This window comes from Pseudoliparis swirei, chromosome 6, assembly GCF_029220125.1.
Source record: "Pseudoliparis swirei isolate HS2019 ecotype Mariana Trench chromosome 6, NWPU_hadal_v1, whole genome shotgun sequence".
Taxonomy (NCBI): domain Eukaryota; kingdom Metazoa; phylum Chordata; class Actinopteri; order Perciformes; family Liparidae; genus Pseudoliparis; species Pseudoliparis swirei.
Window position 1 is genome coordinate 15,445,051 of NC_079393.1, and position 11,062 is coordinate 15,456,112.

Here is an 11,062-nt window from a genome sequence, read left to right on the forward strand (position 1 = left end):
CCCAAACTGGAGTATGGGATTTTGCGAGGCTCCCTTTCCTGAAGCTTTTCTTCTCCACAAAACTATTACCTGGTTAATTATTAAATTCACTTAATGTTCTGTAGCTCTGTTCCAGCTCAGCCGTTATATTTAAAAAAATTGTGACGCTGCATCTCACAGGTCAGTGGACATCAGTCCCACACGTCTGCACAGTATCGCTCAGCACTTTAGGATCCGCAGCTCCAGCCTTGAGTCCCAGGGCAAACTGTTGGCGCCCGACCCTGACGCACACCCTCGGACCCTGGGCACGCTCGGCAGCCCTGACTACTTCCTGGTCCCAGGACGCAACTCCAATGGCTCTGACCCACTGGACGACTGCTCATCCTGCAACAGCCAGAGCAGCTCAGAGCATTACTACCCGTCTGGTGGACCCCCCAGCAGCAACCCCAACTACTCCACTTTGGGAGAGGACTCACCCTCCAAAGCCAGGCAGAGACAGAGGCAAAGGCACAGGTAAGGATGCAGGGACAGTGGCTCTATTCATGATGGGCATATACAAAAATGAACAGAGTTGTAGTGACATTGATGTTTGTGTTTGCTCCTTTGTTCTCTCTCCAGGTCAGCAGGTCAGTTGGGTTCCTCCAACTCCGGCTCAATGCCAAACCTGGCAGCTAAGAATGGCTCCGGTGGCGGCTCGAGCGGAGGTGGGATAGGAGGGGGACACCACGGAGTCTACCTCCACAGCCAGAGCCAGCCCTCCTCCCAGTACCGCATCAAGGAGTACCCGCTCTACGTGGAGGGCAGCCCAAACCCTGTGGTGGTGCGCAGCCTGGAGAGCGATCAGGAGGGCCACTACAGCGTCAAGGCCCAGTTCAAGACCTCCAGCTCCTACACGGCCGGAGGACTGTACAAGGAGGCGTGGGGGGGGGGGGAGGGGGGAGAGGGCAGCGGCCGACTCACGCCCTCGCGCTCTCAGATTGTCAGGACTCCGTCATTGGGGCGAGAGGGTGGTGGGAGCGGAGGAGGGGGGAGGATAGCGGTGTCTGAAGAGCTGCGATGCTGGTACCAGAGGTCCTCAGGGAGCCTGAAGGAGAGGAGTCACTCACATTCGGGATCTACTTCCTCCGAGACAGGGTCACAGCAAGGCACCCTGGGACATAGTCGAGGGAGTCGAGTAGGGACACTCGCCAAGGGCTCACCAGGTTAGTCTTCTTCATTTATTCACAATAAACCTTGTCTGATAGGGGTATAAAGTGTCACCGTGTGTTTTAGATGACAGCATACACTGTTTATTTAGGTTGACAAATATTTTGTTTATTCAGAGGTTCTAACAATAGATGTCAAAGAGAAAATATCCCGAGTGACTGTGCTGCCGAATGAGCTCTGGGAACTGGCTTACGGCATTATTTCAGATGGATGTGAACAGTGTGAGGTGTGGAGCATCAGTGTGTCGCCTCACTTCCATCTAAATGATGTGTAGCCTGTTGGCGTTGCTTGTAGTGAGAATACAGCATAAAAAAAATTCAGTATAATATTATAGGGGCCTTCTCTTTTCATTTACTTGTGTAAATTCATATTAATTAATTGTTTTGTTAGCAATATCAAATCTCCCTGCATCAACAACATTTAAACATCAACATGGAGATGTCCTATGAGTGGACAGTGGGATTGGTTTGAGGTGGAGATTGTGATTAACAAATCTACACATTTATATAACACATGTACTTTGTGTGGACAAAAGGAGAACAGTCAATGCCGTGTGAGGCTTGAACTCACGACCTTCAGATTGTGAGACTGACGAACTGCCGTGACCATGAACAGTCATGTGACCTGTCTCCAACTTGACCCCCTATAGAAGCATAGTTGAATTTCCTTTTCTCAACTCACGTTAGCCTTCACCACGTGTGTTTGTTCCGTGTCTGTGTATCCACGCGTCTCAATACATGTGTGTTTGTATCTCGTCTCTGCATCTCATGCTGCATTCATTTCTCATGCAGCATGACTAACTCTCAGTCTTCCCTACAGCTGCATCCCCGCGCAGCCAGAGGAGTTTGACGCCCTCCAGCGAACACGCAGCCACACCAACACCAACACCACCCTGTAGCCCACAGCAAGTCCTCAACTGGCAGAGCGGGTAAGAGACAGACCCACACACACACACACACACACACACAGCAGCAGCAGACCGGGTTGACAAGATGTTTGGAGAAGAAGAAATTAATTTACTAAATTTTAGAACCAACTGCATCTTGGCTACTCAGCTTCTTTCTCTCCATCTTTTTCCAAACCTCACTCTAACATCCTCTCAAACTTTGACTGTTTGATCTGTCATCTGAGATTGTTTTACACTGCTGACCTAATCCCAAGGAATGTGTTTATGTGATTTGGGCTTAACGTCTATTTTTAAATCTTTCTCGTCTCTCGTCATTCCTCTCGACTTTTCATTCTCTTTCTTTGTTCCTTGTTTCTTCACTCGTGTCATCTTTCACTTCCTCCGGTCACCATGGACATTTCTCTTATGACCTAATATTTGTCATTTCTTCCTCGTCTCCCTCTGTCTGCACTAACCCTCCTTTCCTTGTGTGTGTGTCCTCTCTTCTGGTTTAGAGGCACAGCAGACAGCTCTCCTACTGAGGACGTCTGTCAGTCTCCCCCTCAGCCCAGCTCTGATGCATAGAGGTACTGTCTGGGGTCTCGACCTCCCAGTGGTCTGAACCTACAGTGTACTGTTCCAGAGGCACAGCAGCAGCATAGCAGAGTGAAAAGAACCTCGAAGAAACAAATAATTTGACAGCAGAGCTGAATTTAATTACAATCAGACTTTTATTTATATAAATGTGTCGTAGCACACCTCGAAAAGTGTGAGGCACTCGTGTGACATCACTGTTCACTTTCATCAGCTGTGGGGGGCTGACCAAAGGGAAGGGGGACCATGTCTTGCTCTTTGACGGTGGCGGTATCCGTGTCATGCACTCCTTCTTCGGCTGCATCTGTATCTGACCTCTGCATGTGCTCTGTGCTCTGACACCGTGGCTAATCCCTGACAGTATTTACTGATAGAAATTGTAATGATGTGCTGTAAGTGGTTTTTTAACAAACAAACAATCCCAAAAGCAGATGCATTTTGGATCAATTGACTTCTACAGATCGACTCCTCTCGACAGTCCGTCTCACCGTGGTCCATGTGTTCCTCTGCAGGTCGTTCAGTGACAGCTGTTTTCTCAGCAGCCCCTTGTGTTCAGAGCTGGCAGATGTGCAGTGGTACGGACGTGACAAGGCCAAACCTGGAACCCTGGTCTGAGACCTTCCTATCGGGCCCAGAAAAGTCCCACCGCCCTCTCCTCCTGCCTCTCCACTGTCCCTCACTGCTACCCATCGACAACCAACAACCTCATCCTTAAGGCCCTAAAAAACCCTGCCCTGAGCGGACTGGCCCACTGGACGTGAGCCTCCCTCCTTCCTGAATCCTGCCCTGCATCCATCTCACCACCTCTTCATTATGCCCCCCTGTCACAGCTCAGCTGGACGGGGACACACTCGCTGGGCTCTGATTGGGGCTGATTTCCCAGGACAGACTGAGAAGTGCCACCTCAGCCGTCGAACTGTTGCCCGGCAGCACCACCGAGCCCGTTCTTTGCTCGCCCTCCACACACAGGCAATGGGGCAAGGAGGGAACGAGCGATGGGAAGAGAGCACAGAAGAAGAGAAAAACAACTCAAACTCAACAGAACCGGCGTCGGCCATTCCAGGATCTGTTTAATATCTCATCTGTGGTCCCCGGACCTCACTGACTCCAGTGCACTGCCACCCAATCAGAGGACACCTGCTGGATTTGAGCCACCGGTTTAAAAGCCATCTCCAGGCCCAGACAAACTGTGTTGGATTTCACTATTCCATTCATGTTGTTTATCTTTTTTGTTGATTTGTCCCCACATATTTATATTAAAAGAAGATGACAAACCTTTCAGAAATATCCGGATTAACAAACATATAGATGACAAATTCACCCCTCTCAGTTTAACCCACAACCAAAGACAACTTACTGGATGGACTGGTCACACCAGGGTCCCGGGGCTGGTGCCATACAACCAACTATGAGAGGGAATTCACAGTGACAATATCAGGAGGATGTCAGGGACTCTGTCTGGGATATTGATGAGGACTATAGCAATAACAAACATTGTACAATATGAACCGGTTTGAGTCTCCAGAGTGAGTCACAGCATTGTGCAGCGGACTCTGCGCTGCGATACTTGGAGGAAAAGATCATTAGTGCGTCGTCAGTGAATTGGGAGTCGTGGTTATTGGGTTTGGCATTAATATATGCTTATTTCAGTGACTTCATTTTTTCAAGTACCGCAACATTTCATTTTGGCTGTAGTTCTGATATATCGAAACCAGACATTCTGATCCCACTGGTTCACAGGTTTCATTTTCGCCCCGGAAAGTAAATGATTTTTGTCTGTTGACATTTGTTATAATTGCTTGTGGTTGGTGTTGAGCTGGTCCATGATATATCTCCACAGTGAACCATCTCTGTTCTCACAAGTGTCTCTTCCTCCCTGTTGCTCTTGATCCTGGACCTTTGGTAACACGGTGCTTGCTCGTCTTTCTGTCCACCTCGTCAACACGACAGGAGCAGCCTGACTGGACACAGACAGAGTGAACTCGATGACGACGACGACACACACACACACACACACACACACACAATGCAGTTACAACACATGTTATGGACACACAAGCAAGTAGAAACGTGCCAAACATGTTGGTGCGTTACATCTGTACTGTAGTTCAGCACTGGGACCTCCTTCAAGCTGCCAACAGCAAAGCCCCTCAGTCTAAAGCCATCATACAGACACTCAGACACATACAGTAGAACTTATTCCAATGTTCCTTGAAAAGCACAACATTAATAACAGTGTATATGAAGGCTGGACCTACAATTAGTGAAGTTTCCTTTCCCACTTTCAATATATTAATAAGGGGTTGTATCAAAGTGCATAAGAGGAAGGTAGAAACGCCAGAACCACGGATACGGTTTTATACGACAGTGCTCTTTCGAGGACATCGGCGAATTTTAAGTTCGGCAATATTTAATCCCCACTGTCAAAGCAGAAGAGAAGCCATAAGCAGAACTGAAACACACAGATTTAGATCAGGGTTAGAAAAGCACACCTGGTTTTGTAAGAAGGAAGTAGACGTCTGCATGTTTTATTTGTATCTAAATCAATGTCCCCCATCTTCCCCGAACCAGAGTCAATCATATGTTGTATCATTGTTGCAAAAAAAATCTGAATTGCTGTTAATTCACTCAGATGAGGACAGATTCTACATCTCAGTGATCCAGAGACGTGGTGGTGTTCAGTCTGAATGTGCAACATGTGTCATGGTGGCATGGGAGCAACGAGGTGCATCGTAGTCTGTCTCAGTGTTGTGTTTCCTTCATGCACTCACACCAGTAGTTGTATTCTGCCGCTTTCTAGGCTATTTAAATAAGAAGGTTTAGTCCACTCCCTGCATGGTTGGTTCTCCAAGAGTTACCCACCTATGCCTGGTCAGATTTGGTCAGTTTTTACCGAGGATTGCAACCTGGCGACCTTATTAGAGTGCGAGTCCTTACCCTGCTTTACTCACTCAAAGTTAGTGTGCCGAGGCACAATCCCATGCATGTCCTGCAGATCCACTGAAGAAAAAAAAACCCAGAGACATCAGCACTCGTCTTCTATATGCTAACATTAGCACATCTTGCTCCATTGTGTGCCCCATCTCGACCTTGTGGTGATCTCTGACCTCTGAGCCCGATGTGAAGATGTGTGACGTCCCTTCTCTCTCTAGCCCCAAACATACCAGATTTTCTGTGCTTCATAGAAATGTATGAGGTTTTTTGTAAGAGAAATGAACTAACTCTTTTATCAGTCGTTTCTTGTGTGTACGGAGGGAGGCTGTAAGGTTTTGTGGGGTTTTTAACAATCACATTCATTGTTTTACAATGTTCCATTTTATATGAACCAGTATTGTTTTAGTTTGTTTAGTTCTGTAACAATGCATTCAGGTGCTTCAAAATGATCAGTTACTGCTTGGTCACGTAGGATCTCGACATCTTCATCGCTATCAATAGATTCCATTTTCCAGATGTGCAAAACAAAGCTTATTTTAACAGACAGATTAATAGTAGAAGACACTTCCCCAACCAGACAATAGAGCATGTAACTTGATTTTATCAGTTCTGTTCAACTGTAACAATACATTAAAGGTGTTGTAGAAGAAATGTGGAATTGACAAAAAAAAATTACTGAATTCCACAGTTAATTTATTCTTTTTTTCTATTAAAATTTGTATAGTAACTTTACATTTTTCAAAACTGTGTTGTTGGAAATTGATGATGCATTTTCAAGATGAGAAGCAAGTGTTGGTTCTTGAGAGTAAGAAAAATAAATTATTGATGAATGTTCTCAAGATTATGCCTTCATCTGTTTTTCTTTTATGTTTTCCTTTGATGTTTTAATTATGAAAAACATGAAGATATTTAGTTATTGACTCACTCCCATGTGGCTCAGATCAAATCCTTCCAGGCCATTCTGCTGAAGTATCAGTCAGAGTATCAAAGAGGATCCCCTGGTGTAGTCACAGTCACTTCCTCTCCTCCGGACACACTCACTCTCTTGTCAGCACGGCCAGGCCTCAGTCACTTCCCTCTTAGCGGAGGAGAAGAAGAAGGATTTCCTGAGGGGTCCAAAGGAAGAAACACTCTCAAGATAAAAGATATTACTCATCACCCAACCACAAGATAAACAGCTGCACAAATACATCTGGGCACGCTTTCTTTCACACATGGTGTCGCTTAGGATTTGCAAGCCACTCTGTCACATGGTGGGCAGCTACCCCTCATCACACGGTGCACTCTTCCTCTTAAATGCAACATGGATGGAGGTGCAGACATTTGAACAAATAGATAGTTCAAGCAACTCAATATGTCCATATCAAAAAACACAGACAACAAACACCCACAAGGAGGAGTTCTGATACTTTACCGTGTGGAAAAGTGGTTTATATCAGAGAATTCAGCTGTCAGTGTCTGTGAGGACACCCAGCCTCGTCATCCTGCTTTCTTTTATTCTCCTTCTGTGTCCATTCGATAATGAGTACCATGTTTCTCTTTGTCCTCATTGTGTTCCCATAGCAGCTCGTCCAACCAGGCAGCAGCTGGAAGCTGTTAGCCCGACATGCCGTGAGAAACCCGCTCCTCCAGGATTTTTTTTCACTCTTACACGTCTGTTAGAGTGTGTGTGTGTGTGTGTGTGTGTGTGTGTGTGTGTGTGTGTGTGTGTGTGTGTGTGTGTGTGTGTGTGTGTGTGTGTGTGTGTGTGTGTGTGTGTGTGTGTGTGTGTGTGTGTGTGTGTGTGAGCTTACTATAAGAGTGGGTTATGACCTTGCTTTATATCCTTCATGAAATCCTCAATGATTTGAATACTCAAACACACTGGACCCTTCACTGTGTCCATGTACTCCTCTACCTCTGTGAGGACCACTGTGAGCTAGAGACCATGACAGTGAGGACATTTTGCAATATTCTGGCATATAAGTATTTTAAAGGACAGTTTTAAGACTCGGACTTGGGGTTTTAAGGTTAAATTAGGTTTAATGTGAGGTTACACGAAAGGTAAAAGTGAATGTGTGAACGTGGACATTCAGATGTGTTAGAGAAGTTAAGAGATCAGTGCAAGCTTAATAAAACCCAACATTTATTTCCACTCAATGGTCATTAGATTAAAATAATGAATTCCTTTGAGATCAAGTAAGGTCAAAACATTGTTAGTTAAATCATTGCAGCCTAGAGTGCATTTATCTTTTCTTAAATACATGGCATTGCCCCGACCAGCAATTCTTTCTATTTCTATATTTGGCAGATGATGTAAAACAATATCATCCTCGATACTTGAGCACTAAACAGAGCGAGCTTTGGAGGATCAGACTGAATAACATGACAAACCAGTGGCAACGCTGCCCTCCAGTGTTGACCACAGAGCAGCAAAATGGGAAAACTAGAATCAGTTTTCACAATGTTAGAGAAAGAGATTGCTGAGCTTTGAAAACATTTACATTTGTTTCATTAAAATGTTTAACAAGTTATGTTGATCATTATCTGTTTAACATGCTGTTTATTGTTTGTAAGCTTAAACTTTGCTTTGGCCTATTGTTTGGAAAAGTGAATTTGAAGCGTTTTGGAATCCCAAAGGAGAAGTTATACTAAATGTCAAAATAATTAAAACAATTGTTCAGGTCTTTGAGTTTCACTGACTGTATTCCACGTGTTCCAGGAGAGGCCCATTGGTTTCATCTCGATCCTGCCCAGAAAAGAGCAAAATCATGTTGGTCCTATTAAATAAGTTAAACTGATTCCTACTTTTTAAAGTTGGTACCTCTGATTTATTTCACTTAAAATGTACTTCATCAGCTGTCATCCTCACAGCAAATCAGCTGACAGATTTCATCTGTTCTGCTGTCTATGTTTACCTGTGGGAGGCGACTGTAGGCCTGGATATGGGGAGGACTGTAGCGACGCAGGCCTCGCAACGACAGGAACAGAATGTAGAGGGACGCCAGAAAACACTGCACGGCAAATGCTATGGAGCTCCCCTTGGCAACCAAGGATCCAACACGCTATGAGAAGGACGGTAGAGAGAGAGGGGGGGACACTTCACTCACAGCTCAGGAAGCACTCCTACTCATTCATTACGTAGAAGTACAGGCTTTCAAAAGGGTCAGAAATGTGTTGTTTAGGGGTTTTGATGACAACAACACCAGAATGGTCTTCACACAATCTCCATGTTTTAAATTAATTTGAATTACCTGTTGGTTTGTGTTGAGTGCGACAAGCTGTGTCGACCTGAGGCTGTTGGCCAGGAGAGCAGAGAAGCCGAACAGCAGGCTGAAGAGGTTCAGACACATCAGAGCGATAATCTGTTCATGACGGAGGCAAAATCAAGCAACGCAGCTGATGACGTAAGCAACAAAGTCACACGTTACTTCACAAAGTATTTACCTTTAACTTATTAGCTTTCCTCTGAACCTCCATTGCCAGACCGCCAGCAGCCAAATACTGGAACAAAAACAAACAGTTATGGATGTAGTAATTTTATCTCTCTCTCTCTCTCGAAGCAGATGTAGACTCACAAATAAGCTTGACCACACTGGTGTTGTCATGGAGACGGAGCAGCTGTAGCTCACACATGCATAGGTAACTGTGGCCAGTATGCAAGCTAATGCGCTGATGATCTGCACCACCTGAGAGGAAGCACAAGGTGTGAAGCAGGCAGACAATTTAAATGCTTTTCAACTCAATTAAGTTACGGTTTCCACAAAAAAGTAGCATCTTACTCCAGTGACTAAAAGTCTGGTATTAACCACGGTCCCAAACCAACGATGAATCCTGCCATTGATTGGATCCCCTAGTTTGGTCACTTGGGTCGGTGGGCGGGTTAAGGGCGTCTCCTTAAAAAACACCTGGTGCAACCCCTCCTGGAACATGTTCTGTGTCATCTGTTGTGGAAGAAAACCACCACTTAACTTGTGAAGGAAAACAAAATGAACAAGACATACACACACACCTTTGATTCAAATGTGACACTTTCAGTCAACGGGGCAGCTTACCTTCACCAAGTGTTGTTTCACTCATTTATCCACAGCTGGCTAAAAATGGCAATCATTGAAACTGTTTGTTTTCTCGCAGTACTCCAGCAGATCCAGGGGGTCAAAGTTCACCCGACTTGGATGATTATGTATGACTGAAGTCCACTCTTGAGGAAGTGGACAGGGAGATCATTGGTCATCACTAAAGAGCTTATCAGCTGGTTGTCTCGGTTACTGTAACGTAACTGGTTTCATTTTAGAGTCCGGTTGAGATTATACTTTGTTTTCTCACTCATTATCCACTCTCATATAATACAACAAACATATCATAGAAACAAATACTTACTAGTTTATATGACACATAAAGAGTGTGAGATGTGTCACCTCCCAGCAAGAGAAGCCCGGGTTAGGTTCTGGGCGGTCCTTCTGTGTGGAGTTTGCACGTTCTCCTCGTGGCAGCGTGGGTTCCCTCCGGGTTCTCCGGTTTCATCCCACAGTCCAAAAACATGCAGCTTCGCTTAATTGGAGACTCTAAATTGCCCGTAGGTGTGAATGTGAGCGTGAGTGATTCCCTGTGATAAACTGGCACCCTACAGTAGTCCAGGGTGACCCCTGCCTTCAGCTGGGATCGGCTCCAGCGCCCTCGAAACCCAAAATAGGAGAAGCGGTTTGGATAATGTTAAAATGTTAAAAAGGCACGTTTAGATATGTCATATGGTAAGTATCTAAAAGCAAAACCAAACAATGATGTTACAAAAAAAGTGGGCTCTTTGGAAGGCCGTCCAAAATGCTTTGTTTGAGAGACGTGAGTCATATCAGCAGTCTATGATTTTTGCAAAAATATAGATATCACTGCATCAGGCTTGGTTTACTTTTGAGACGAATCCTTCACTCCAGCTGAAATGGAGTCTGATGTAAGCGCCCTGTAACCATGAGCTTCCCCACGGGCCTGTCCCTGCAGTACGCTGCCTGCTATACACACACAGTACTTAACTCCATTGCTTTAAATAGTGTCCACTTGTACATGAATGTAAAGCAGCTTTGAATAAGCCATAACTTAGAATGCCATTAGTGACTGAAGCTGTTGCTCATTATCATCAGAGCAAAAAAGCTTTGCTTTTGTTTATGCAATCAGAAGTTGGCATTAAAGAAACGTAACAACAATATGAAACTAGAACAGGCACTCGGTAGAGCGCATACCTTCGCATATCACACGATTGGGCATTGAATTATGAACATTTTGGCATTAGTTGCATGCCAATTGGATAATTGGGTAAAAAGATGTTGACCTTTTCATGACCTTGACCTTTGAACCGATCGATCCCAAAATCTAATCAAATGGTCCCCGGATAATAACCAATCATCTCACCAAATTTCATGCGATTCGGTTTAATACTTTTCGAGTTCTGCGAGTAACACGCATACAAATAAATGAATAAATAAATACACG

At 44.9% G+C, this 11,062-nt stretch overlaps 2 protein-coding genes across 8 annotated transcripts in view; one reads left to right on the top strand and one right to left on the bottom strand.

Annotated features, from left to right (window-relative positions):
* The window catches only part of frmd4a (FERM domain containing 4A), a 58,475-nt gene extending 52,042 nt beyond the window's left edge, over positions 1-6,433 (top strand). For 3 of the 5 annotated variants that reach the window (XM_056416309.1, XM_056416308.1, XM_056416311.1), the window contains exons 21-24: positions 160-492; positions 598-1,181; positions 2,005-2,113; positions 3,178-6,433. In XM_056416309.1, coding sequence (XP_056272284.1) covers positions 160-492; positions 598-1,181; positions 2,005-2,113; positions 3,178-3,280 — 1,129 coding nt within the window. In that variant the 3' untranslated portion in view covers positions 3,281-6,433. Of the gene's footprint in view, positions 1-159; positions 493-597; positions 1,182-2,004; positions 2,114-2,586; positions 2,659-3,177 lie in introns of all 5 variants that reach the window. The other 2 variants (XM_056416313.1, XM_056416310.1) reach the window with 1 other exon arrangement.
* On the bottom strand, positions 5,608-9,720 carry si:dkey-30c15.13 (uncharacterized protein LOC558731 homolog). 3 transcript variants are annotated; one of them, XM_056416315.1, is made up of 8 exons: positions 9,634-9,720; positions 9,361-9,522; positions 9,157-9,267; positions 9,026-9,082; positions 8,833-8,943; positions 8,497-8,643; positions 8,282-8,327; positions 5,608-6,705 (listed from the first exon to the last, which is right to left on the bottom strand). In XM_056416315.1, exons 2-8 carry the CDS (start codon positions 9,520-9,522, stop codon positions 6,668-6,670), a joined length of 672 nt encoding a protein of 223 aa, XP_056272290.1. In that variant the 5' UTR covers positions 9,634-9,720; the 3' UTR covers positions 5,608-6,667. The 3 variants fall into 3 exon arrangements, with proteins under 3 accessions (XP_056272290.1, XP_056272289.1, XP_056272291.1); XM_056416314.1 differs by having other exon boundaries at positions 9,361-9,549; positions 9,634-9,691; XM_056416316.1 differs by lacking the exon at positions 5,608-6,705 and having other exon boundaries at positions 7,703-8,327; positions 9,361-9,549; positions 9,634-9,691.
* Between the last annotated feature and the right edge of the window lie 1,342 nt (positions 9,721-11,062).

Coding starts and splice junctions, on each gene's coding strand:
- si:dkey-30c15.13 (XM_056416315.1), bottom strand. CDS start 9,522: ATGACACAGAACATGTTCCAGGAGGGGTTGCACCAGGTGTTTTTTAAG. Junction 8,644..8,832: donor CACTCAACACAAACCAACAG/GTAATTCAAATT, acceptor TCCTTCTCATAG/CGTGTTGGATCCTTGGTTGC. Junction 6,706..8,281: donor CCTGGAACACGTGGAATACA/GTCAGTGAAACT, acceptor TGGACCCCTCAG/GAAATCCTTCTTCTTCTCCT.